Source organism: Gymnoscopelus braueri (genome assembly GCF_963280865.1).
Source record: "Gymnoscopelus braueri genome assembly, chromosome: 6".
Lineage (NCBI taxonomy): Eukaryota > Metazoa > Chordata > Actinopteri > Myctophiformes > Myctophidae > Gymnoscopelus > Gymnoscopelus braueri.
The window spans coordinates 50,790,599-50,817,704 of NC_137607.1; the positions used below are offsets into that span (position 1 = coordinate 50,790,599).

The 27,106-nt window shown below is 43.7% G+C and overlaps 1 protein-coding gene across 1 annotated transcript in view; it reads right to left on the reverse strand.

Annotated features, from left to right (window-relative positions):
* The window catches only part of pip5k1ca (phosphatidylinositol-4-phosphate 5-kinase, type I, gamma a), a 68,516-nt gene that overhangs the window by 25,752 nt on the left and 15,658 nt on the right, over positions 1 to 27,106 (reverse strand). The window contains exons 2-6 of the mRNA XM_080430127.1: positions 8,745 to 8,776; positions 6,990 to 7,076; positions 4,237 to 4,367; positions 3,981 to 4,098; positions 404 to 556 (exon numbers count right to left, since the gene is read on the reverse strand). Coding sequence (XP_080286253.1) covers positions 404 to 556; positions 3,981 to 4,098; positions 4,237 to 4,367; positions 6,990 to 7,076; positions 8,745 to 8,776 — 521 coding nt within the window. The remainder of the gene's footprint in view (positions 1 to 403; positions 557 to 3,980; positions 4,099 to 4,236; positions 4,368 to 6,989; positions 7,077 to 8,744; positions 8,777 to 27,106) is intronic.

The window sequence follows — 27,106 nt, forward strand, 5'->3', positions numbered from 1 at the left end:
GAGAGAGGAGGGCGAGGGGCACTGTCGGGTGAAGTCACACTCCGTTAAGCTTGACCATAAGACATCCGGCTGCCTGAAACACACCGGCCAGTCTCTTATGAAACCGCATGGCCTGAGGTCTCAGTCGGAACACCACTCAAACAAAAAGGGCCATAATGTCTACTTTATGTGGGAACAGTTGCCATGAATGGGAAGACAGATTTTTATGTAAACATGAGATGTAAACATGCAACTCACAGCAAGATCCTAGGGAGAGGTCAGCGTGTTAATAGTGAATAGTTTGAGTGACACGTGCACGGACATCTCTAGAGAGACACACGTGAGAACACTGACAAGCAAATCCACCTACAGTAGTATCCAGCCAGACCTATTGCTGTGTGTGCGTGCGTGTGTAGGAGCTCACCATATAGTATCCAGGCAGTAGTTTCTGTAAGAACTCTGCTTCCTTGTGCATGACTGTCTTGATGATGAACTCGTCGTCCCTGGTTAGATAGAAGACGGATCCGCTCGCTCCGGGATTGGACAACTCAATCAGGGGCTCATTACACAGGGAGTACTGCAGGTGCACACACACACACACACACACACACACACACACACACACACACACACACACACACACACACACACACGCACACACACACACGCACACACACACAAACACACAGAGAAAGAGAGAAACCCCAGTCAGAAATGATGAAAAACAGAACCATCACATTACCCACGGGATGGGAAGCTTTGAGACGTTCAATGATTGTAGTCAGGAAGTTAAAAGGCTGTGACAACTCTGGTGTAATGCATCCGTGACACAGAAAACCACAAGGAATATCTGTGACAACTCCTCTAACGCCTCTTGTTGAGAACACATCAGTGGATCACGGCTCTGCTTATTACTACTGTACAGCTTGATCAATATCAGTGGATGACGCACGCACGCACAATCTTTGTGGGGGACATCAAAACCAAATTTTACACCTGCATCACTGTGATGTGTAGACTAACCTCACATGCGCATACCTCCACAGTGGTGTATAGAAGTGAAGTTATCATAGCAGAACAAATGCGTGCAAGTCAAGAGAAAGACTGAAGGAGACAGAGAAAGAGTGAGAGAGGGATTGAGAAAAGTGGAAAAGTTGGCCTTAGGGTACATAATGAACCCTAAGTGTGTGTCTTACTGAATCAGTAAGACATTGTACACACGCACGCACGCACACACACACACACACACACACACACACACACACACACACACACACACACACACACACACACACACACACACACACACACACACACACACACACACACACACACACACACACACACACACACACACACAGTGTCTCAATGTCAGAAACACCTTGTTGTTTAATGAATGTTGGAGTTTGACACAAGGCAGCATATAGGACCCATGTGACATCTCACCCTGCTCTCTCCCTCCGTGTCTATAGGAGTATGTTTGTGTCTGTGAACAACACACAAACACACAATTATATACCCATAACTGTTGCAGCATTATTGTTCACATAATTGTGCTTAAAAGCAAAGCAAAGTCTCAGATATCTGAGAAAAGACGAAGCCTTTCCATGATATATTCGGCTGCTGGCTCACTTTGGAAATTATATTGAATTTCCAACCTTTTTGTACGCTTCTTCTTCTGTGAAATAGGATGAAGGGATGGCTGACTAGAAAGCATAGCATGCAAGCAGTAGCATATAAAAGGCACATAGCGGTCCGGTTGCACGCACGCACGCACGTGCGTACACACACACACACACACACACACACACACACACACACACACACACACACACACACACACACACACACACACACACACACACACACACACACACACACACACACACACACACACACAGACTGTGGGAAGTGGGAAAACAGCACATCTCTTACCTAAGCCACATACAGTATGTTTATATTGTCACTGAGCCAGAGGTAAACATCTATTAGCACTTGAACTTGTACTTTAATAGGCTGGCATGACATTAGCCATGCTTACAATCACATATTCAGGCGTTTCCAGTGTCAGTGTAACAGGCAGAAAGAGTGGCGTCTGTTTCGTATGAATGTATTTATCATAGATTTAATTTCTCTCAACTACCCCCCTAAGACACAGGGCACTCAGTTTACACGTGCATTTGCACGCAAAGGAACAGAATGGAAATAAGCTCTCGAGCTTTTCTGTGTTTTTGTTTTTATCATTTTGACAGATATGTAAAAATATATGGTTGTGTACAAGCATTTTTGTAAACAAAAATATCAATCAAACTCCACAAGCACCGAGATGGCTTTTTGGTATTCATGGCATTGATGATGACAGTCTGAGAGAGAGGGGAGATAGGAGAGGACTAGTGGCCTGGACAGGGCGCACACACACACACACACACACACACACACACACACACACACACACACACACACACACACACACACACACACACACACACACACACACACACACACACACACACACACACAGTAGTGCCGTGTGACTTAAAACTCTAAATTATACTTTGAAACTAGTGAACTATTAAATGTTTTGAACTGTGTGTGTGTGTGTGTGTGTGTGTGTGTGTGTGTGTGTGTGTGTGTGTGTGTGTGTGTGTGTGTGTGTGTGTGTGTGTGTGTGTGTGTGTGTGTGTGTGTGTGTGTGTGTGTGTGTGTGTGTGTTGCGTGCCCCCCGACTGCTTACATCTTAGGGAAGAGCAGTGACTCATGCCAAGCCCCAGCTCCTCCATACTGATGGAGAATGACAAGCTGCAGACCTTCCTCCCTTCTCTCCTCTCTCAGGCACCCTCCCCATCCCTCTTCCCACGCTTTCTACTCTTCTATTATATCAGACTCTCTTTTTCGTTCTACTTGTCCTGTCTGCTTTCTTTTAACAGACCAATGTTAATCTTCTCATTTCCAATTAGCTCTCTGTCTATCATCTCTCCTCTTCTTGCCCATTCTCCTCTCCGTCTGTTTAGCCACTATCCTGGACTTCCTCCATTTCAAATTTCCCACGCCACTCTTCCTCTCATCCCACCTCAGTGTTAATTCAACTCTGGGAGTATAAACATGAAGCCGTTAGGATTTTTACTGTGAATCCCACCTGTTGCAGAAGAACTATTTTCATCTGGTTGCATACTGCACTGTGCCGTTGAGGTTGGCAAGTTTGGTTTCATCCACACTCCACAGCAGTGTTGATTTTGACAGCAAATTTTGATTTAGTTTTAGTCATTGATAAATCCTAGTCCTAGTTTTTGTCTAGTTCATAAGATTTTAGTCGACTAAATCTACAGTTGATTTAGTCGACTAAAATGTATTTTGGTGGTGCTGTGATGGCGTCGTAATGGCTGATTTTACACTTGGTTGCATGTTGAAAATCTACAAGCTCACAACACGTCGCAGCACGACGCGTTATGAGCTTGTAGATCTGCCATTTTCAGAGCGCAACAGCCGAGCGCTAAATGACTTGTCTTTTAGTTCTACTGGATCTCTTCTCCGACTCCACTAGTCCCTCACTAACATTTGTATCTAGTTTTTATTTGTTGACAAAATTGTCAATATGTTTAGTCTTAGTTTTAGTCATCGTAGCTTAGTTTTTATTTAGTTTTTGTTTAGTTATCGTCAGGGAAAAAAGTTAGTCGACGAACATTTTTGTCACAGTTTTAGTCGACGAAATCAACACTGATCCACAGGCACCCATGCAACTCAACCCAAACTTAACCACTTGAATCCCAGCATTCCTATTCTGGGGCAAACAGATTTGGTGTAGAGAAAAAAAACAAGGTCCAAGTGGAGTTGTAACTCAGGTCCGCTTTACTGAGAGTAGAGGGTTTAAGTAGTTAAGCCTGATTTATATCATGCGATGGTGTATAAATTAAGCATTGGCTTTTGTATGATCGCTCTTGAGAAAGTATTCTCTTTAATTCAAGTGGCTACTGTATGTATAAGGAAAAAGGGTGGAGTCTCACCAGATAGTCATCCGGTCTGATGCCGAACAGTTCTCTGAAATAGCGGAAGGCCACAGGAGCGTAGGTTTTGAAGCGGAAGTCTGGGAAATGGTGGGCTGGGGTCAGGTTGCTACCCTCACTGAAATACACACACACAAAAATATGTATACATATATATTCAAACTATGCACACATTAACACCAAGTCCTATTCCAAAAGCGTATCGGTACAGTAAATGCATGGACAGGGTTTAGTTGTGTCTTGCAGCAGTAAGTACCTGGGGAAGAAGATGCTCTCCACCACGTAGAAGTCCTGCATCAACACATCTCTCTCAGGCTTGGAGCTCAGGTTGCCCACTGTGTAACCGATACCCAGCTGGATGGCTCCTTTCAAGGCAGAGGATGTCGTCTGCAGGTGGGTGAGGGATAGATAGGTAGCAGGTTAAATTAGGTAGAAGTGAGTTATGTTACAAGATTATTTTTGATTGATTGATTGAATATTTTATTAGGCAAAAAATGTAAAACAGCACAGTTACATTTAAAATACTTTGTCTAACAGGTCCGTTCATAAAAGTCCTTGCGGACTTGTTTCCAATGAGGGCCTTGGTATTTAATTCATAGGCATATATAGTGGCACAGTTCAAATATCATTACAAAATAAACAGCAAAAAAAATAACACTATGTACAACAAAAAAAATAAAAAAGAGGGGGAAAAAAAATATGTACAAGAACAGGGGGGGGGAGGGTCTGCTGTCTAACGGGAAAATGGTACTACCTCCTCCTTTGGCCTCCTGAAAGGTGATTTTTTAAGGCTCTTTTAAATGAGCCCAGCGAACTGCATTTTTTGAGGGATGGAGTTAGACTATTCCAATCATGGGTGGCAGTGCTGTAGAAGGAGAATTTGCCCATGTTTGATTTATGGGTGGGTGGTACCAAATTGTTGTTAACGCTCCCTCTGGTATTGTGACTGTGGGTGTCGCTAACCTTTTGGAGGTATTTACTCAGATATGCGGGAATAGGGGGCATATCGGGCAAATTTGCATTTACAATTTTGAAGGCCAGTCCCATTTTTTGTTGTTTAACCCTGTCTTCCACCCTGAGCCAGCCTAGGCTGGCAAAATGGGTGGGAGAAAGGTGGGTCATGGGCCCCAATCCGAGGAGTAGCCGAATCAGTTTGTTTTGGGAGGTTTGAAGCTTAGTCTTCAGTGACACTGAGGTGTTGGAGTACCAGGAGGTGCAAGCATAGTCAAAAAGTGGTTGAATCAGGGCCCCAGAGAGGGTCCTGAGGGCCTGAGGGTTGACAAAAGAGGAAACTCTGCCCATAAATTTGGTTCTCTGGTTTACTCTTTTGACCACCTTTGTAGCCATGCTTTCACCTGTCAGGTATTTGTCAAGAACACAACCCAAATAGGTAATCTCTTCTTTGCTAGAGATAATTGTGTCATCGACTTTGACCTTGAAATCATTTACATCCATCTGTCTGAGGGAATGTTTGGTCCCAAAGAGAATGGATTCAGTTTTCCCAAGGTGTAGTGATGGTTTGTTATCGGTAAGCCAAGTACGGATTTTTGAGAGTTCGGAGCTGAGCGCCTCCTTAACTTGCAACTTGTCCTCTCCCGAGATCAGGAGTGCCGATTCATCAGCGAACAGGAACAATTTGCAGTTACAGGCAGCACTCATGTCGTTAATGTATAGAAGAAACAGTAACGGCCCTAGAATGCTGCCCTGAGGAACCCCACAGCTCACCGGGAGGGATGAGGACATGGTTCCGTTGATGTCAACCACTTGTTCTCTTCCCTCCAGGTAAGATCTCATCCAGTTTAGTGATGTGCAGTCAAAACCAATCGCCCTCAGCTTATCAAGTAAAATTGAGTGGTTTACAGTGTCGAACGCTTTTTGGAGGTCCAACATGACCATGCCGCAGTATTTGCCCGCGTCTACCTCATGTTTGATGTAGTCGGTCAGATACAGTAGGCATGTGTCAGTGGAATGGGAGGTTCTGAAGCCCGATTGGAATCGCACTACTATATATGGCACTAATCAATGATACTGCTTCTCGTTCATTGACGAAGTCGGGCTTTGTTCGACAAAGTCGCCTCTTGCCTTTGTTCGACAAAGTCGCCTCTTGCCTTTGTTCGACAAAGTCGCCTCTTGCCTTTGTTCGACAAAGTCGCCTCTTGCCTTCGTTTGCTAGCTTTCAAAGCAAGTATTTAAGGCCACTTCAACTGATTGCTAATCGCCTGCCAGGAGTGTAGGCCCCTCCCCTACTTATCGAAGGCTATGGTTTTGGTTCAGGTGAAACTCCCTTTAATGGGGCTGTCAGCTGAGACATAACAATAGGCTTTGAAGCAAGCAAAATAACAAACTACTTTTAAGCTAAACCAACTATACAAACTACTTTTAAGCTAAACCAACTATACAACACTGATACTTTGAGCAAAGTACAGCTACTTAAAGCAACCTGCTAATATAAGAAAATATACTCAATCTGTCTAGGTGGGTCAGGCAGTTTACAGGGTTCCTCCAGAAGATGAATTACACACTGATAACAATTATAAAGTAATATTATATTACAATTATAAAGTAGCTATGTTACAGGGTTATAAGGGGGCTACAGTGTATTTTTATTTTTTTTCTCAAACGATTTACAATGTTTTTACCCTTTTTTCTCCAATTTAGTAATTATGCCATGCACTGCTCTTCTACCCTAGTGGCTCACCTGCCAGTGAGGAATCTGATTGTGTTTAGACACAGTCAGATTGCACTCTGATTACTCAAGACACATTTTTAAAGATTATTTTAGGTCAGTGTATCAAGACAGGAAAACAAGGGCAGCGAGAGGAGAGTGAGACAAGACAGGGGTCGGATTCGAACTCAGGTCCTCAGGCACACAAGAAGCATTATGGTCTGTGCACTAAGGCTGAGCCACCAAGCACTCCTCAGGACACAATTTAATGCTAAGTGTAATCAGGCACCCTGTAGAAAAAGGTAAATAATACTAGGGGAACAGTCCTGTAGTGGCTGCAGTACCTTCTTGTATGTAGTCTCCCCTGAAGCATCCACCCCTCTGTGGCCAATCTTCTTCCCCTGCCCTGGCAGGCCTGAGGATGAGGGCATCTGAGAGGAGAGAGAGAGAGAGAGAGAGAGAGAGAGAGAGAGAGAGAATCAAAGAGAGATACAGACTCACAAGAATCAACAGATATTATGGATCTAGACACTAAAGTTAGACAATGAAGTAGCAGCTGTTCATTATTAGCGACTATCAGACTAAGAATTGAACCATTAGAGTTGGGATGAATGCTGAATCGAAGCAGGAGCATGATTCAATTATTACACTCCTCTTTGCATGGTCAGGATTTGATCCCTTGTACTGTACAGCACAAGGTGATGAGCAGACCAGACGTGTGTTTAAGAACAACGTTTGTCACGTGTTTGCAATAAACACAGTTTTAGTACAAATGAATTATTTTATTCAGTTGATATCGTATCGTATTTTCTTGCAGCAGGTATACTTTGTTGATTACATCAAACCAGAAAGTTAGCAGCTATTGGGACAATGTTACCGTACAAGCAGCAATGTTAACAGCTCCCTACAGTAAGTTACTCAGACATGTTTCAAAACTAGCTATAGCTAATAATAAGGTTTTCATGATACCTGGCCCTTCCTTTGCAACACTATAAGAATACAAGCATTTATATGAATATTTCACAAAATATCTAACTCATACTTTAGTCCATTGAAATTATTCAATCACACAGGACTTTGAGGTTTGCTAGCGTGTCTGATTGTGAGCAGTGTGATGATAACAGATGGGGTCAAACAGCATTTGCAAACAAATTGCCTGTATCTGCATGAGTAGTAGCAGATGGGTGCCGGTTTACCACACCAAGACAACCAAGTCGTCAGGCAGGGAAAGGATTAAGAGTTCAAGTAATTTACTGCGGGTTTATTCAATTTAAACCCTCGATATACTGTACTTTATACCGCTCTTTTTTCCGACTACACCAAATCTCTTCGCCCCAGAACCAGAAGAGGGATGCTATGGTTAAACATTTTGAGATTTATCTTGTGTCGTCCCGTGTGGTAAACCTAACTCAACCTGTACCTAGGCCTGTCACAATTATTACGTAATCGTCTAATCGCAATTATTTGAAATAATCGCAATTAATTTAGCATAATTGCCATAATCGTCTCCATGTTGAAAAAATTTCACACATTTTCAAATATTAAAAAAAGCAGAAACAGCAGATCTACAAGCTTAAAAAGCGTCACTTTGTGACGCGTTATAAGCTTGTAGATCAGCTATTTCTGCTTTTTTTTTCCATGTATAGAATTATTAAATATGTCAATAATCTCTTTGTATATTTAAGTTATTTGTCATATCAGCCCTGTGCAATTTTTGATCACGAAGCCTAAAGGGCTTCAAATGTTCCAGTGTTCAATGCCAAACACACAATTAAATCTTTAATCGCAATTATTTGAGTGACAATTCATCGTCAACTTAAATTTGTAATCGTGACAGCCCTACCTGTACCCAAGTACACTGAAGCAAACAGTGGAACATATTTTACAAATACTAACCTAGGTCTGGTCCTCATTATGAGGAAAAACCTTTTGAGAGTAAAGGGTTTATTACAGTCCGTAGCAGACATGCACAGCTGGAGTAGGATGTCAGTGTCAGACAGTGAGTGGAGTAGTTATTCATGTGGAGGATCAAAGAGAGGAGTGAGATGTGAGGAGAGTATTACAGAGGGGGGTCATCACAAGGACAGACGCTAGCCTACCTCTGTGATGAAGGCCTTCCTGGCAGCAGCATCTGAGGGAAAGAGAGACAGCCAGACATAACGAGTGAGAGAGAGAGGGAGAAAGTGAGAGAGACAAAAGAAAGATGTCTGTGTTAGTAGTTCTGAGAGGATGTGGACATGTTCCATTACCATCATTAGTGCTGGAACAAAGATAAAAAAAATAACAAAGGGGTAGACACAGCAGTACATCATTATGCAATAACAGTCGAGCACACCTGGGGCCAGCCAGCCAGCCAGCCAGCCAGGCAGTCCTACCAAAAGGAGTAAAGGAGTGTAAAACCCTACTCACTTTCAAAACTGCCCTAAAGATACACCTTCAGGAGGCTGCAATTCGAAAATGGCCCCTGTCTAAGTCTTAACCTACCCCTCCCTACCCCCCCCCCCCCTCTTTCATTTTCCTCTTTTGTATATATATATATATATATTTTTTTTTTTTTCTCTCGTCATACCAGTAACCTGAAAGCTGATTGTATGACATTCTGTATAGTAGTGTGTATATCTGCCTGCCTCTTATATTTCATCATGATTTGTGTGCATGGGGTCCTCATCTTAAACAAGCGTAATGCTTAATGAGGGTTTCCAGTTTAGTAGACCTTGTATTGTGAATTTGTACTTCCATGTACTGTTATGTACTGTCATGTACTATTCTCATGTCTTTCTAAATAAACTACATCAATCAATCAATCAATCAATCAGTCAACCAAACAAACAGCGAGTCAACCAGTCAGTCAGCCAGCCAGCCAGCCAACCAGTCAGCCAGCCAGCCAGCCAACCAGGCAGCCAGCCAGTCAGTCAGTCAGTCAGTCAGTCAGTCAGTCAGTCAGTCAGACAGACAGACAGTCAACCAGTCAGTCAGTCAGCTAACTGATCAGTCAGCCAGCCAGCCAGCCAGCCATCGTGCAAGTCACTCAATCAGTGGAACTGCAGATTAACAACATTAGTCTCAATTCCTAGTATCTATTTATAACCTAACCATTGTGGGCTGCACTGCACTGGGGTTAAGTGTCGTGAGCTGTCGACCTTGAGATTACCAGACGGCCTCTCTACCCATCCATTCAGCTATGGCCATATAGCATTAGACTAGAGGATATTGCATGAAGATATAATGATGTAAGACTGCAAGAACCGAAGTACTAAAATACATTCGTCGTCATATTTCAATTTATTTAAACACATTTGGAACCAACGGTTCCCGAGCAATGTGGTGCATAGGTCAGATTTACCATGCACACGGTTAGCAGAATTATGGTAATGCCGAAGGCATCACCTGTTGTTTTGATTTGTACCCTTTTGAGACAGAGTTGGACCTGTTGCCTGCAGAGATGGAGAGATTTATTTGAGACTTCGAGTTAACCTGTTTTGAGAGAGTTTAATAAAAGACTTCCGCTGTCTTTTCAGGGAAAGAAGTTACAGCACAAAGCTCTGTAAAATCAATGCCAGCATAGATGATCTTTAAGTATCAAAGACAAATGTACAGTACTTTAGCATTAAGGAATATTATGGATTTTAGCCTAATGCCAAACATTAAAACGATGGATTTAATAACAACTCCAGTTTAAAAGTATATGTCTGTGCTTGGTGGGACGATATCAGAGTCATGTTCCATTCCGCATTATTATCTTATCTTCAATATCACAATCCAAATCATATCCAAAACGTTAATGGAGCGCAGAGAAACATTTTGGTGAGCATGCACATAATGGAGAACGGAGATGCAAAGGAAATAAGGAGTAAAATAATATCTCTTCCCTCGTTGCTCATGCAGTAGGCTGCACATTATAGAGCTTTCTATGACATCTGTTTTTTATAACATCTTAGTTCTGATAGTTAGTTAAAATGCCCTTAATATCGGCATACCAAAGATCAATCTCAGATTTTCCCTTCAATCTGCAATATAAGCTTTGATTAAATCACCAATCGGAACAAGCCTAGAACAGAGGGGCTGATTAGTTCAGGATCAGCCAGGAAGTCTCATCAACTTCACACATTGGAGAAAATGGAAGACAAGCGTACAGCTGGAAAACAACCTGTCTGAACACAGCATTGACAGGAAATCAATTACAAGGAATGTGCCCTGGAACGAAGTGCACTACATCAACAACCCAACGCAAGACACTGACTTTACACAGGACTATGGATAAAGTACATGGACATAGAGCACTCCCATTAATGCAATAGTATATTACAGAACATAAATTCACACAGTAGACTAAAATAGAGAGCAGCTTCATAATTTGGTTGCAGTTTACATAATAGAAGGGCACTGTGGCATTTCTGTGGCCAAAGTCAAACAGTCTTATGTTTAGCAAATGATCAAAAAGAAAAGATAATTAGACGTTGGGTGTTCTATCTTTTGCTGTGAGAACTGCATAATCATCTTAAGCAAAGCAGACTGATGGCAAATGAGACTTTGCAAAAGACATTTTAAAAGAGCTCCAACTTCAGAAGTTTTTCAGCCTAATGAGCTTGTTCATGCTGAGATAGGAGGCCTAAACTGCTGCATAACGGCAAAGTCATGGGTGGGATGGCATCTTCACAGTTCACACACAGCGTGCTTTTTTTTCCTTTCTCCCTCGCTGGCTCTAGTCTACGCGCTCGCCTGCCTGCATCTCGTGGATACCCATGTGACTGAGCAAGAGGAAAGTCTGTTAGCAAACCCCCCTCCAGCTCCTTGCTGTCCCTCTCACTATGTCAGGCATTGGGATGAGCAAGCCAAAAACGTGCAGATGAAATCCCAACAAGCCTCACTGCAGGCAGCGAGAATAAAAAAAAGAAAAGGGAAAAAAAAGAATACAGTATGCATTCAAAACATGACAGCAGCCACTGGAGTTTTGTCAGCAGAATGCTGGCAATGCAGATGAATAAAAGGCAAGATATCCTTGCTACTCTGCCCTATTATTATTATTGTTTGTGTGTGGCCTATGTGTGTGTGTGTGTGTGTGTGTGTGTGTGTGTGTGTGTGTGTGTGTGTGTGTGTGTGTGTGTGTGTGTGTGTGTGTGTGTGTGTGTGTGTGTGTGTGTGTGCGCGCGCGCGTGCGTGCGTGCGTGCGTGCGTGCGTGTGTGTGTGTGTGTGTGTGTGTGTGTGTGTGTGTGTGTACAATACCAGACTCAATCTTTCCATCTGGTTCCCCAGCACTCAGGTTCCTCATTGCTTGCACCACACCACAGAACAGGCCACTGAAACACTGTCGCACATCTTGAATGGCTGTTATGCATACAAAGGGATGTACATAGCACGTCACGATAGAATGGTGGAACTCATAGCGAAGGACATATCAAAATATCATGCATCTACAGTGAGAATGTACAAACATTCCCGTGTCATTTCATCCATGTTCCATCTCTGTGATAACCCAGACATCTTTACATCTTTGACAGCTAATACAACAGATGTTGTTGTGGTTGATGAAGAGTCCAGGGAAGTGTCTGTATTAGAGATGGCATGCACCTGTGACCCTAGCCTAGAGGAAGCCTTTATGACCAAGGTCATTAAATACCAACAACTCCTACATACCATCTTAGAGCTACAGTAGGTTATAGGTGCAGACAATTTGTTTTTATATTTGGCAGCCTAGGACATACCCACAGACTATAGTTGTTAGAGGGCTTCAACAACTTCGGATTCCCAAAAAGGAGGCAAAAAAGGCTGGCAAAGTATTGGGCCGTCTCTGCTATAATTGGCAGCCGCCATATATGGCGGGGACGTTGTTACTTATACCCATAGAGTACCGAGTGACATGCCTATTGCATCATGAAGACATATGCCATGATTTTGTGACCTATACTGCACCTTACTGCACCTATAATATTTGTGTCCCTGTATGTATTCTCCTTTATGTGGACATAAATAAATGGTTAAAATGTATTTTTTTCCACCCATCAGTAGTGTAGATATTTTACATAGTAGAATCCTCAGAATTAATTTTATCCTTTTATAACTCTGAGACTGAGTTTACAAAATGTAACCAAATGGACCCTTACCCTTAGTTAAAATTGCACCGTGAATGTGTACTGTGCACTGTATCTTACTGAAGCCATTTCCCTTCCCTTCCACATGCCTGCACCCCTTAAGGCTGCCTTGAGAGTTAAGAGTGTGCGCGTACACTGGTGCGCATGTGGGTGTGTGGCTGAAGGCTGAGGCCAACGGGTTTCTAGGCATTGTGCATGCCCTAGCTGAAGTGCACACACAGTGCGGTGAGCGTATGCCTGGCTGTGCGTGCAAGCCGTGCATGGCATGCACGTGTTCCATCCTGCTGGCACCTTGCAGCGTGTGCCATAGCAGAGCAGGAACATGAAGGTTTGAGCAGCTCCTATTATTATTTGGGATGCGCAGAGAAGTTGAGGGGCGGTGATGCAGGCAGACGCGGTCCCGTAAAATTCTCGCGCTCTTGCTCGTTTGTGCACACGCACGCGGGTGGCAAGAGCTGGATTGTGGTCAGCTTTTGTTTTCCCCGCACGGCGCAGGAGGACAAAACAGCAAGGATCGCGGAGCGATCCCCACTGATCCGAGCGGTAACGCCCGCGTCCACCACTCCCTGTCTGTCACGACCTTAAGAGCACCCACCAAGTTTGCGGCCTTTAGCATGCTGGGAACTGGAGTTATGGCTGTTTAAAGCCCAGCCAATAGGAACACAGAGGAGGTGGGGTTTAAGCAATTACAGCCTGTCCCTATTGGCCGTCTAAGAGCACCTACCAAGTTTGGGAGCGTTTAGCATGCTGGGAACTGGAGTTATGGCTGTTTAAACCCCAGCCAATGGGAACACAGAGGGGGGGGCGGAGCAATGGTGCGCCTGTGGCACCCAGGGGCCCCACACGTGGCTATTCTGATGGCAGACCCCAGAGAGTAATGGGGAATAGTTTCACTCAAAGTGACAGGTGGGGTCAAGGTAATTAGTAATCAATCATAATTGTTGTCAGGTCCGGAACGGTAAGTGTAAGGGTGACGTAAGTGTGACGTCAGGGGAAGCTCAAGCGCATCCTGCCTTTGATGTGTGATGTGTGATATAGTCTTTGATGTCTAGTAAATTATGTTTTGGTAATATATCGTGGGAATATTGTGGTTGGTGGGAACGAATAAATTATGGTTTGGGAATGAATAAATTATGGTTTGGTGGGAATGAATAAATTATGGTTTGGTGGGATTATATTATTATTGGTTTAAATAGTATAGGGAAATTGTATTATATACTTTGTGAGTTTGAACAATCAGTGTGTGGGGGAATCACTTGGTTTAATACTACGCACAACCGTGCGTGCGTAAAGTCCATGCGTAAAGTGGAAGGCGAGCATGTGCTCTGCCCATGTGCTCTGTGAGAGTGAAAGTGGGAGAGTGGGAAAGGGAGGAGTGTATGGTTTCGCATGTGCGGATGCGTGCATGTGGTTGTGTATGTGTGTGAGAGATGAATGAGAAGTGTTTATGAATGGGGTTGTTGGTGTGACGCGAGGTGGTAGTGACGCAAGCTGTGATCGTGTCCGTTTAGAGCGAGAGAGAGACAATGGGGGAGTGTCCGCGATGGGACCGGCGCGATGTTCAAAAGCTCTTTAAAAGGTCTTTATGCCGCGTGGGGAGTGTGAAGGCTGAATACACCGAGCGCTAGGTTGAATACAAGACAAAGGCTGAATAAGATCAATATTCAATTCAATATAAGGCATTCAGACCCTTCTCCCCCCCCCCCATTCAGACCCTTATATTTAAATGAATCCTACCCTCTCTCTTTCAGTAGTAGAGATCCATGATTCGCCTTGCAGCGAATCATGTCCGAGAGCGAGCGTATAAAGATGGAGCTTGAGCAGGATTTAATTCCAGCGGGATGCGTCGGAATTCTTCCAGAGCCCGTGGTGTTGTTGAAAAGGTTACCAGAGAGTGTCCTCGGATCCGTAACCAGCGCGTCTATCAAATCTGCGGTGGATCGAGTGGTAAAAAGTATGGGCGACGTGATCTCAGCAACTGCGGCCCGCGCACCGGAGGAGTCTGACGAGGAGATGGAGACTTTGGCTCTGATATCTAGAGAGCGGCGAGCGGATGAGGAAATGGCGATCCAACTCTTAAGCGGACATATGTCGCTAAAAGCTGAGGAGGAGGAGGAGGAGGAAGGTGATATCATAATCGATATGGATTCTGCAGAGGAAGAGGAGAGATCTCCACGAGACGGGAGACAGGCGACGGGAGCTGAAGAGCCGCGAGAAGGTGCTGTGGAGGAGGATGAGGAGGAAGGTGATTTAATAATCGATACGGATTCTGCGGAGGAAGAGGGGGTCTATTTGAGCGACGTTGATCCGCTCGACGCTCCCCACCTCAGCCCATACCATCACCTCCGACTCCACCACCCTCACCACCTTTATCTCCGACTCGATCCACAACCCCTCTATTCCCCCCACCTCCAACCTCACCTCCTTTATCTCCGACTCGATCCACAACCCCTCTATTCCCCCCACCTCCAACCTCACCTCCATCCCCCCCACCTCTATCTCCGACTCGATCCACAACCCCTCTATCCCCCCCACCTCCCTCCTCCCCAGTATCCGGTTCTGAGGAAGAACTTGGTACCCTCGCGCATGGATCATTCCCCATCCCCCAGGGTTTGCAGGGAATGTACTTTTATAGAAGAGCGCATGGAGCTTCTGTAAAATATATCAAAAAATCACACCCAGTGTGAAGTGGGCGGTGTGGTCACAGTGGTCATCACAGTGATGGAAGTTCACTTAAAGAAAAGTAATATTTCTGAAGTGGGTGGTGCTATTTATTAACAATAAACAATAAATAACAATGGTTGGTTCACCCATTGTGGAAAAAAAAAACATAAATGTGTTTTTTTTAAGTGCATGGTCCTATTTATAGGACTATGCACATGTGTCATGTGTTTCACTAGCCAATCACAGTCCTGAATAGAGTCAGCCAATAAAGTCAGCCAATCATATTACAGCTAGCATTGAATGTGTAGGGGTTAGGGGTGTACAATGGTGGCCAATCGCGGTGCAGGGTTAGGGGGGTACAATGGTGGCCAGTGATTTGCATTGAATGTGTAGGGGTTAGGGGTGTAGGGGGGTACAATGGTGGCCAATCACAGTGCAGCGAATGTCGATGTCCAAACCTCACATATAGGGGCGGTTGCACCGCCCAAAAAGCTATGAAGGAGTGGGACCGTGTAGCTCAGGAAGGAAATTCATTTATGCTATAGTCAATGCTACCTATAACTACCATTATCTAGCCTGGTAAAGCCCCTCCCTCCGGAAAATCTAATTTCCATTTGATTTCAGGAAGGAGTCTGGCCTAAAGGCTTGTCTGGGCGTTTCTAGCCCGTTCACCAAATGGACGAGCCTATCAGCGTCGTCGCTCATCGTTCTGTGATTGACAGCGACAGTTGGCCAATCAGGTGGCGAGTTCGAGTGAGCCCGAATGGGACCGAGTGCAGCCGACAAAAATGGAACGAGCCGCCATTGTTTCTGTGGGCAGTTAAACTTTTTACTTTCGGTTTTAAAACGCTCTCAAACTTATTTTTTGAGGCACGGAATTTACTTTTAAGATATCGTTTGGATAGAATTTACTTGTTTAACTTCATATATGTGGTCAATTAATCATGACAGAGCCTATTTAAAAATAAATATTTTGAGAACCGGCAGGGGCAGGCAGTGACGCGCATGTATCCGAATAAGGCAACCTATTTTGGGCATGGCCGTCTCAAAAGTCCCGTTGCGTCACATTAGTCTGGAAGTGGTAAAAATGCACTGGCTGAAGTGGGACACTGCTGATTGGCTGAAGGGGTTGTCAGTCAACGGTATTACTCCCGCCCACAGCCAAAATTGCAGAATGGGCGATCATGCCAGACTCACTCCTGAAATAAATTACAAATGAGATTTCCGGAAGGAGGGTTTACCAGGCTAACCATGATCTACTTAGCTTTGCACAAATCACCAAAATCTGTAACAACAAATAACCGTAATGTTAACGAATTAACAAAATGTTTAATTGAAACAAGAATGTACGATCATAAGAACAAACTAGCTATTAAATACAAAGTTCTAAAGGATAGTCTTCCATAAGATGTATGAAGTGGATCACAATTTTTCATATATATTTTTCATATATATATATATATATATATATATTCCTCTCTAACCGTTAAGTCTTCATTAAAGGTATCATGACATTCATTTTCACTTTTTTTATTTTCAATGTTTTATTTGGGGTTTTATGACCTCAATTACACCCAAAAAACCTGAACTTAGAACATTCAGTGGATTTTCTGTGGTCTGGGGTTTTCTGAATAATTAGGCTGAAAAGTAATCTGAGCTTGGCCCTTCGACAGTGAGGTCACAGTCGATTAATCCCGCCCACTCTCCTCCTCCCCCCTCCCCTCCCCTATCCTTTCCTTTGGGGGGGGCGGAGCAGAGGCGATGATTGACAGGCAAAATCCCTCACCAGCGACACCCGCAGGCAAAGATTTCTTTTTTCATTGCAGTTGAAAAGGCTTTAGAAATGTGAGAGAAAAACACCTGCCATGGATCACTGGAATGGAATTTTCACTTAAAACTTTGTGGACACTTTTGAAGGACCAGGACAAAGACTTTGAATGTGGTGTAAAAGTGAATGTCATTAAACCTTTAAACCCTCGTCCATTAGATTTAAAAGGCTTTTTTCAAAGGTTACTTTCCCTAAGTTGCAATGTGGCATAGCCGTTTACACATTACCGTGTTCAGTATAACCGAACAAATTTACTAAAATGTGATACTTGCTTTCGGGGTGTAAATATATATAATCTCTTAATATATAATATAAATATAATCTCACCCATTTTCTCAATCTACCCTTTGGGCTGATTTTAATTGATTTTAATTAATTATTTAAATGTAATTGTAATTTAAATGTAATTGAGTTAAATTAAATGAACTGCAGGGGTTTGGTCTGAACTAAATTAATAATATACTAATTTTTCCTGGGTAATGTACAAGTGTACAAAACTATTTTTTTGTTAAAGTTAATTTCTATGACACTTATCATTCATCTTGTTTGATGAATTCTGTTGCTAAGGAAACATTAAATGTACCAAAAACAACCTTTGAAATTATATATTTGCACAAAACTATCCCTGTACAATCATTGTTTTCCCTGTACAGTCTGTGGCATTTGCAGTCAATACTATTCAGACTGCCTACAACACATAATCTGTTTTTGTGAAATAGTTGTAGATTATAGATAAGTGTTATCTGTGTAAGTGAGAAAAACCTACGTTAACATTGCCAAAGCAACAGTATTCAGCTATAGGCCCCAAACGAGTATCGAATAAATTATGATTAACTGGCTATTGAACTAATGTAGAACACAACTGTGAACACTTCATAAGTAATTGTGTTTTGTTTTTATGCTTTGTATATCTTGTGTTTTGTGCGGCTGTATTGGTATTGTGCCTGGTGTTGATGCTGGGGTGATGATGGGTGGAGTTATGCATTTCTGTTGAATATGTGCATTTGATTTGCTATTGGGTAGCTGTGTTGATTACGGGTACAGTTTGTTGTTGGATCTGCATAGCCGTGTTGAAAAAAAATCAACACATTTTTGTTGATGTTGGTTGTTGTTTAGTCCTGTTGCTGTGTATTTGTTTGGTTTTAACATTGTATGGAAAATACAGATAGAAGGGGGGAAATTTGTGTAAAATCACTGTACAGACTGTTGCATTTGCAGTCAATACTATTCAGACTACCTATAACACAAAACCTGTATTGTAATAAAAGATTTTCTCTTCAGTAAACTGTCAAAAATGTAAACCTTATTGAGTTATACTGTAAGGTCCAATATATTACATATCTATATACAAACTAAATATCATGTAATCTTCCAGGTATCTTCCAGGAAGCAATTTGCTTCTCTAGAATTAAGGGATAGTCTACAAATGGAATTCACCATCTTAACGCGAAGACTCCCAAACTTAACCCAACATAAAATGTAGCATAAAAGTAAGTAATAAAGTGTACCAACGTTTTAATATCAATTTGGTTTGCCTTAAATAAAGGTTAAAAAAAAAAACCCAGGTGTAAAAGACTTTGATTTGAAATGCCTTGTTAAGGCAATATTGGACTGTTAAATATTGATCTATCATTTCATGATTGTATGCATATCATGAGATTACATTTGCTCCACACCAACTGATGTGTGTGGCAAGGGTTGTAACTCCTTTCATTGGGGAGATTGGGGGACATGCTGTGTGGACAAAGAACTGGTTTGCCCTGGCCAGGAGGGGGTATGACACCTGCTTTGTGTCAATCCCTGCTTAGAAATTAGGATACAAAGTGACTGAGAGACAGAGGCAGGGAGATCTTTGGGAGGAGATTGGCTGAGTGAGAGGACATGCGAGGCTGAAGCCTTGTGAGGGGAATATTGCAGTTGGCTGGCTCGATACTCTTCTAAAATAAACTTGGACTTATTATTATTATTATTCATATTCCGTATGGACAATATATTATTTCCATAACAATATATAATAAATTGAATACGGTTAGCACTTAGGGGCGGCCATAGCTGCCTGGTTAGTGAGCCCGCCATAGCTGAGTGGTTAGTGAGCCCGCCTAGGGAGCCAGAGGCCCTGGTTGCCCCAGGTACGATTCCAGGCCACGCCAGCATATGTGTCGATGAAATGAAATTTGTCCCTGAGCAAGACTCTTAACCCCTAATTGCTCACAGGCCCTCATTGGAAACAAGCCCGCAAGGACTTTCATAAACGTCCTGTAACCAGTTCCGTTCCCACGTTCAACTCACACCATGAAGAATTTATCATGCAGTTTTCGGTCTCACGCATACACATTCACGAACACGCACACACATGCATACGAAGCTCCTCCTCCTCCGCGGTAAAGAAACCTCCCCCTCGCTCCCCATTGGCTCACGCGTAAACGGACGCGCTCACAGCTTGCGTCACACTCATCCCATCCAATCCATCATGTCTCCCCCCAAAAGTTTCCTCCACCTCCCCACACCTCCTCCCAGAAGGAGCGAGTGCATTTTCCGGCAGCGGCTGCTGCCGCGGAACTGCCGCGGAACTGCCGGTGGAGGAGCGGCAACTGCCGGCAGTGACTGCCGGCGGTGGAGCGGCAGCTGCCGGCGGAGCAGCGGAACTGCCGCGGAACTGCCGGTGGAGGAGCGGCAGCAGCGGAACTGCCGCGGAACTGCCGGTGGAGGAGCGGCAGTCAACTTATTTTTTCCGCCGATAAAGTATAGTTTTGGACCATGACGGAGGCGCGCCGACTCAGTAGACCTTGAGGCTAAGGAGTCGCGCCCGAGCGCCTCCAGGCGCGAGTGCCCGCGACGACCGGCCGATGGTCTACTAGTCGACTAAGCGCCGTCCGAGTTATGTACCGATAGGCACAGAATCGTAAATAATATTGGTGGGGACTGCGTTACACAAACGCAGCACACTCCCAAAGCTGGCGCCGCCGGCAGCTCCGCGGCAGCAGCCGCTGCCGGAAAATGCACTCGCTGTCCCTCCCTCCTCCTCCTCCTCCTCCTCCTCCCTCTTCCTCCAAACCCCCCCTCCTCAATACCCCTTCCTCATCACCCCATCCTCAGACCCCCGGATACACCCCACCGTGATGAATATTATTATTCATCACACACACACACACACACACACACACACACCCACACCCACACCCACCCACACACACACACACACACACACACACACACACACACACACACACACACACACACTTTCTCTCACGCATACACAATCACACACACGCACATACGAAACCACTCCTCCCTTTCCCAAGCCCTACCTCTCAGACTTCATTCTTTCATTCCCCTCTCAGCGCTCGGACCGAGCACACACCTTTTACTTTACACATGGACTTTACCCATGGTTTAACCAACCATTACAATAATAAAATGATTCCCCCCCCCCACACACACACACACACACACACACTGTGTATATAATACAATTTCCCAATACTATTTATTCCAATAATAATATAAAGTATATAATAATGAATCGCATAATTTATTCATTCCCACCAATCCATAATTTATACATTCCCACCAACCACAATATTCCCACCAATCAGAACACCTGCTACCAGTCTAGACATCAAAGACTTAACCTTTGACATAGCCCTATCACACATCAAAGGCAGGATGCACTTGAGCTTCCCCTGACGTCACACTTACGTCACCCTTACACTTACCCTTCCGGACCTGACAAAAATTACGATTGATTACTAATTACCTTGACCCTTACCCCACCTGTCACTTTGAGTGGAGCTATTCCTTATTACTCTCTGACCCCTGACCAGTGTTGGTGCCAAGTTTGGTGTGGATCGGAGCAACGGTGCGCGTCGCAGGTACGCATGTTACGTTTGTGACGTCCACCCACCCACCAGGCAATTTTAATATAGGATATTATGGAAAGGATCAAATTCAAGCTGACCAAGTATCAGCCCGTAGCTGCATTTATCAGAGGTCTTGACTTTGAAGCATTTCAGTTAGAATCAGAGCTGATCTGCTTGACTGAAGCCTCGTTTGATCACAGGAAAGATTATTATTATTATTTTTTGTACATAGAGTTATCTTTTTCTGTTTTTTTGTATTGATATTCAAACTGTGGTGCCACTATATATGTCCATGAATTGAATACCAAGGCCCTCATTGGAAACAAGACCGCAAGGACTTTCATGAACGGACCTGTTAGACAAAGTATTTTAAATGTAACTGTGCTGTTTTACATTTTTTGCCTAATAAAATATTCAATCAAAAATCAATCAAAAAAGTGAACCTGCACTGTACATTCAGACAGCTGCACCTAATTACATTAATAATGAGACCGTTGGGTACACCAGAGAGCAAGCTGGCATTAGTCAATAGCACTGTCAATGCTTCGTAACTGGTACACCTAAATCAAACTGTTAATTTTATTATCTGGCTCCATTCATAGTGTAACACCAGGTCAACAGTGGCAGAGATATATAGCTCACTTCTAGCCATCAATGACAATTTAAAAGAGATAACAGAATAGATGAAACTTGCACCACATAAATATAAATATTAAACTAACCTTTGTGGTTGGCAACATTTTTAGCGATAATAGGAGTTGTCAGAATGTAGACGTGGCATATGGAATAAATACTGCACTACGCACGCACGCACGCACGCACGCACGCACGCACGCCACACACACACACACACACACACACACACACACACACACACACACACACACACACACACACACACACACACACACACACACACACACACACACACACACACACACACACACACACACACACACAGAATGAACCACTTGAAATTCACAAGGAATGAAATGGCTGGACAAATGGACAACAAATAAATAGCTTATCATGATGGTTGTTGCCCAGCAAGGCTGTTTGTTTTAACAGCCTGCTCTTGCCACCATTAACAGAATGGTCCATTACTACTGGATGATGGGAACCGACCAGGGAGAAAAGGCAGGAGACAAGGGAATTCAAAGCTGCATCTCCTCCATCACCTCCCTCCCCCCTCTCTCTCATGGCTGCCTTTTGTCACCTCCTCCTCTCTCTCTCTCCCTCTTTCCTATTCTTATCTTGCTCAGTTAATGCACCGCCTCCCTCCATACTGTATGTGGACGTGATCTCTCTCCGGTGTCGTCCCTCAGGGAGACTAGTTGAGCCTCCTGGGTAGGCCATCAATGACATCAGCTCTGCTCTACATCCGTGGTTCTCAACATGTGGGCCTCCAAATAATTGCCAAAACACTATAAGATTTAACGATAATATAAAAAAAAAAAAATTAAGGTATATTTTTTTAAACCTTGAAAAGTGAGTTTTCATTGTGATACTTCTGTTGGATTCCATTGATCCAAGCCGAGCGATTGATCATTCGAATAAATGTGCTCTGAAAATGCACACGGCCTGCCCCATCTGACCACTTAACAGGGCAGCCTAAAATCCTTTAATTTAACCTAAAGGTCCTTTACAAACCAGTAGCATTTTCAAAAAGATATTTCTTCTTGAAGTGGTTTGAGTCATGAGTACTGTATGTACACCAACACGCAATTATTACATGGTCGCCCCAAAGGAGGTCGATTTTTCACTGTGAATTAAATGCATCAACCTGTATGAATGAGACATCACCAAATGAATAGTTTGATGCGGAACTAAATGGACCCTTTCATTTAAGAGAGTTAAAAGGATTTTACAGTGTATGGTCATAATCTGTGATGGAACACAGGACTTTCTCAACTGTGCCTATAGGTTATTATGACCTTTCTGTCTGTCTGTCTGTCTGTCTGTCTGTCATTGTTTTCACAGTACACTGACATTCCGCATCATATATTACCGCAGAGATCCAACCTACTCTGGAGTTCAGTACAGATGTGACCAAATCCAATCATCCACTCACAATGTGCATGTGCAGACGTGCTGCACATATAATAAGTGTAGTGGCTCTCTCTCTCACACACACACACACACACACACACACACACACACACACACACACACACACACACACACACACACACACACACACACACACACACACACACACACACACACACACACACACAAAAACATAGCCAAAAGATTAGATAATAACTACGTTGGAACATGGTTCTTTCTTCCATTTCTTGAAACGTTATTACATACTACATATGTTTCCACCTGACAGCGGAGACATGCCATGGCGCGCGCATACACACACACACACACACACACACACACACACACACACACACACACACACTTCTTCTTTTCTCTCCCACTTCCCTTGTTTCCATGGCGCCCCAATTGAGGTCAACCAGGTTTTTATGAGTTGAGCACGTGTGTCGGGTATCAACAGACACATGCTGCCTTCTACATACGCCCTCTGACTCTGGGGGCATTAGCATTGCATAAATACATATTCACTCATCTGTGCATTATACATGCCAGGAGGACAGTGGAGTGGACACACTCAAGATCTCTAAGCACTGTTTGCATTGACTACATTAACGCTGGCAGTTACAATGGGTGTGATTATGTTTAGGCTGGATGTTAAAAGATCAAGCAGCATCCATGCCTTCACAGTCAGCAACCACACATGCACGCACGCACATGTTACATCACCATGTAAACACTGAACTAGCCTCGATCTCCAGGCTTTTATTTTTTAGTTTTGCTCAAAAATAAGAGCCTGGACCAGCCTGTTGACGTTCCTGGAATAGGAAGTGTTTCATTTCCCCAACCAACGAGAGTGCAGTGGGCGTCGCTCCAAATGGGGCGGGGCGGGGGCTGACGGACAGATCGGTGAACCAATGGGATCTCACAGATTTTTTCTCCGGAGATTTTGAACCCGCCCCTCTAGACCAGATATCAGACACGGTAGGGCAGCCTAACACTAAACAGACAGACGGGTGAAACAAGAGCCAATCATAAAACAAGCTACGAACCCTGTTACGATCACAGAAGAAGTGACAAGTGGACCACATCACCTACTGAAACAATGTCACCTCAATCTGTAAATTAGGCATACAAATAGAAATACTATCCAGATGAAAGCATGCTTAAACAGTCATTAGTCTTAAAGTAACGCAGTCTCTATTGGGGGGTGTCCCTTTACACATCAGGCTTTTTTTGGGGGGACAAGGTTAGTGTGTGTGTGTGTGTGTGTGTGTGTGTGTGTGTGTGTGTGTGTGTGTGTGTGTGTGTGTGTGTGTGTGTGTGTGTGTGTGTGTGTGTGTGTGTGTGTTAATTTCATTGATCCTACCCAGTTAGGATCAATAAGGGTGTCCCCGGAGATGAGCTAAGTAAGAGACAGTCTGTGAAATGATGCTCCGTTATTGTGGCAGAAGCTAAGTAACGGTGTTCTAGATATCGATTAGTTTTGACTCCTCTAGGCCACAAGAAAGCAGCAATTGCTTACTGGGGCTTCTGACCTTATCTACAGAAAGAAAAACAATCTATAAGATATTTGACATGTTGTAAAACTTCAGGAAAAATCTATGAAGCAGCCTTTTTTCGTGGATTGATATAACTGACCCGGGTGTCAATGTATCCAGTAACTAATACTTTTGCACTATATTCAGAGTTGGAGAAAGTAGCAAAGATGAAACTAGAAAAAAACTAGAAAAAAGGAGCACATATCTCTGCCAGGCTGGGTTGTCTAGTCAGGGCTGTGTAATTCCTGGGTTGCAGCCATCAGTACCCAAGGAAGCTTCTAGCGGAAATACATGTAGCATATCTCTGCTATCAGGCAGAAACCAGCTATGTCCAAAATATTAACTTTTCAGGAAATGAAAAGAAAAAAAAGTTTTTAGAACAACACAATTCTGCCTCACCAAAGTTGGTACGGTGACGTTATACATTGTCAGATACTTGAATGTGTCACTTTACCCAAATACAGCTCAAGTGGAGTTAGGAGGTTTTTGACCATTAATGTGGAGATTTTAAATTTTTTCGTCTGACTACCGTGCTTTTCATTGGTTCAATATTTGAAAAACCCAAACACAGAAGTAAAGGGTATTTAACAGCACAGATTTATTACAAACTAGAAAAAGTGCTCCTCGGAGCACAGGTCTCCGCCAGGTCAGGTAGGTTATTGTGGCCTCCTGGTGGCGCTATAATAGGCCAATGTGAAAAGGGTGCCATTTATTCTTAGGTCGTTCACGGCAATCGGACACTGCATTCATGATTTGAAGCATTTTGTTCCAAAAATGTGTTTTGCTAAATTAGACCTGCTGATGGCGCTATAACAGGCCAATGTGAAAAAGGGTGGCATTTCTTCCTTGGCCTAGTGGGAATGTGTTTGTGAAATTTCACGGAAATCGCAAGCTGCGTTCATGATTTCAGGCATTTTGTTCAAAACGGAGCAATCCTGCAAATTTTGGAAGCGAACCTTAGCCAATGAGGATGGAATATGGGAAATCGGACAGATCCGTGTTGATCACATGACTATAGAGATACTTTGTACCGATTTGCATAACGTTTGGATAAAATCTGTAGGAATAATGTCCAAAAAATTGTTTTGCACAAATCGGCCTACTGGTGGCGCTATAACAGGCCCATGTGAAAAATTCCGAGGTTCTGCTGTGGCATCGAGGGAGTGTGTGTGTGCAGTTTCACAGCGACCGGGGCAACGGTGGCGGAGATTAGCTGGTCACAGACAGAAGGACGGACACACACACACACACACGGACGGACGGACGGAGGGTAAAACATACTCTCTCGCCATGCCTTTCGGCCTGGCGGAGACAATAAATACAAAAGTGGAGATGGAATGAAGATGGTCTCTGCCTGACAGCAACGATATAGGCCCTAAACCTGGACTTACACAACCCTCAGCGAGTCAACAGTAAACACGGAGGCCCGGACGGCTGGCGTAGCGGTCCAGGCACTAGTGTCACGTCCTGGGTCTGGCCCCATCCCCTCCCTGCTCCTCTTTGGTCTCTGATTGCCTAGAATGGACTCAGCTGCGGGTGGCAGCCGTGCCTAGTTGGCTAATGAGCCTCAGAGACTATTTAAGACTGTCTGTGACTTCACTCTGTGCTGGATCATTGTACTGTTGTGGGGCTTGTTTCCTGGTCCCCGTGTTTCCCCGTTGTTAATGTAATTCCCTCTTGTTTGAGGTGTACCTATGTTTGTTTGCATTATGATTTAAGTAAAGTCGTCGTTTATTGTCAACCTTGGTCTCCTGAGTATACTTTGATGTTGAGTTCTGCATATGGGTCGCAAAACATCCGGGTCCCTGACACCTAGGCAAAAAAAAAAAAGGATAATTCCTTTTAACAGGTCGTTCATGAAAGTCCTTGCGGTCTTGTTTCCAATGAGAACCTGTGAGCAATTAGGGGTTAAGAGTCTTGCTCAGGGACAAATTTCATTTCATCGACACATATGCTGGCCTGGCCTGGAATCGAACCTGGGGCAACCAGGGCCTCGGGCTCACTAACCACTCAGCTATGGCCGCCCCATACGGCTGCTAATATGGATTTGAATCCCGATCCCGACGACCTTTGCTGCGTGTCCCTCTCCATCTCTCTCTCTCTCCATTTCTTGTCAGTCTACTGTATACTATCAATAAAGGCAGAAAAAGACCAACAAATATCTTTAAAAAAAACAAACTAATCTAAACACGGAGAGAAGCAGCGTTCAGTTTCTCTGCACCACTTATCTGGAACTAAATTGCCAGAAAACTGCAAGTCTGCTCTGCTACTCTGTTTTAAGTACTTTTCTGTTTGCCACAGCCTTTTATTAAGGTTTTTGATACATTTATTACGGTGCACTGTAACTCTATTCTCATGTTTTATGTTTTATTTGAGCTTATTCTTCTTCTCTCTGCACTTTGTCTGAATAATATGAATGTTTTGTCTGTGTT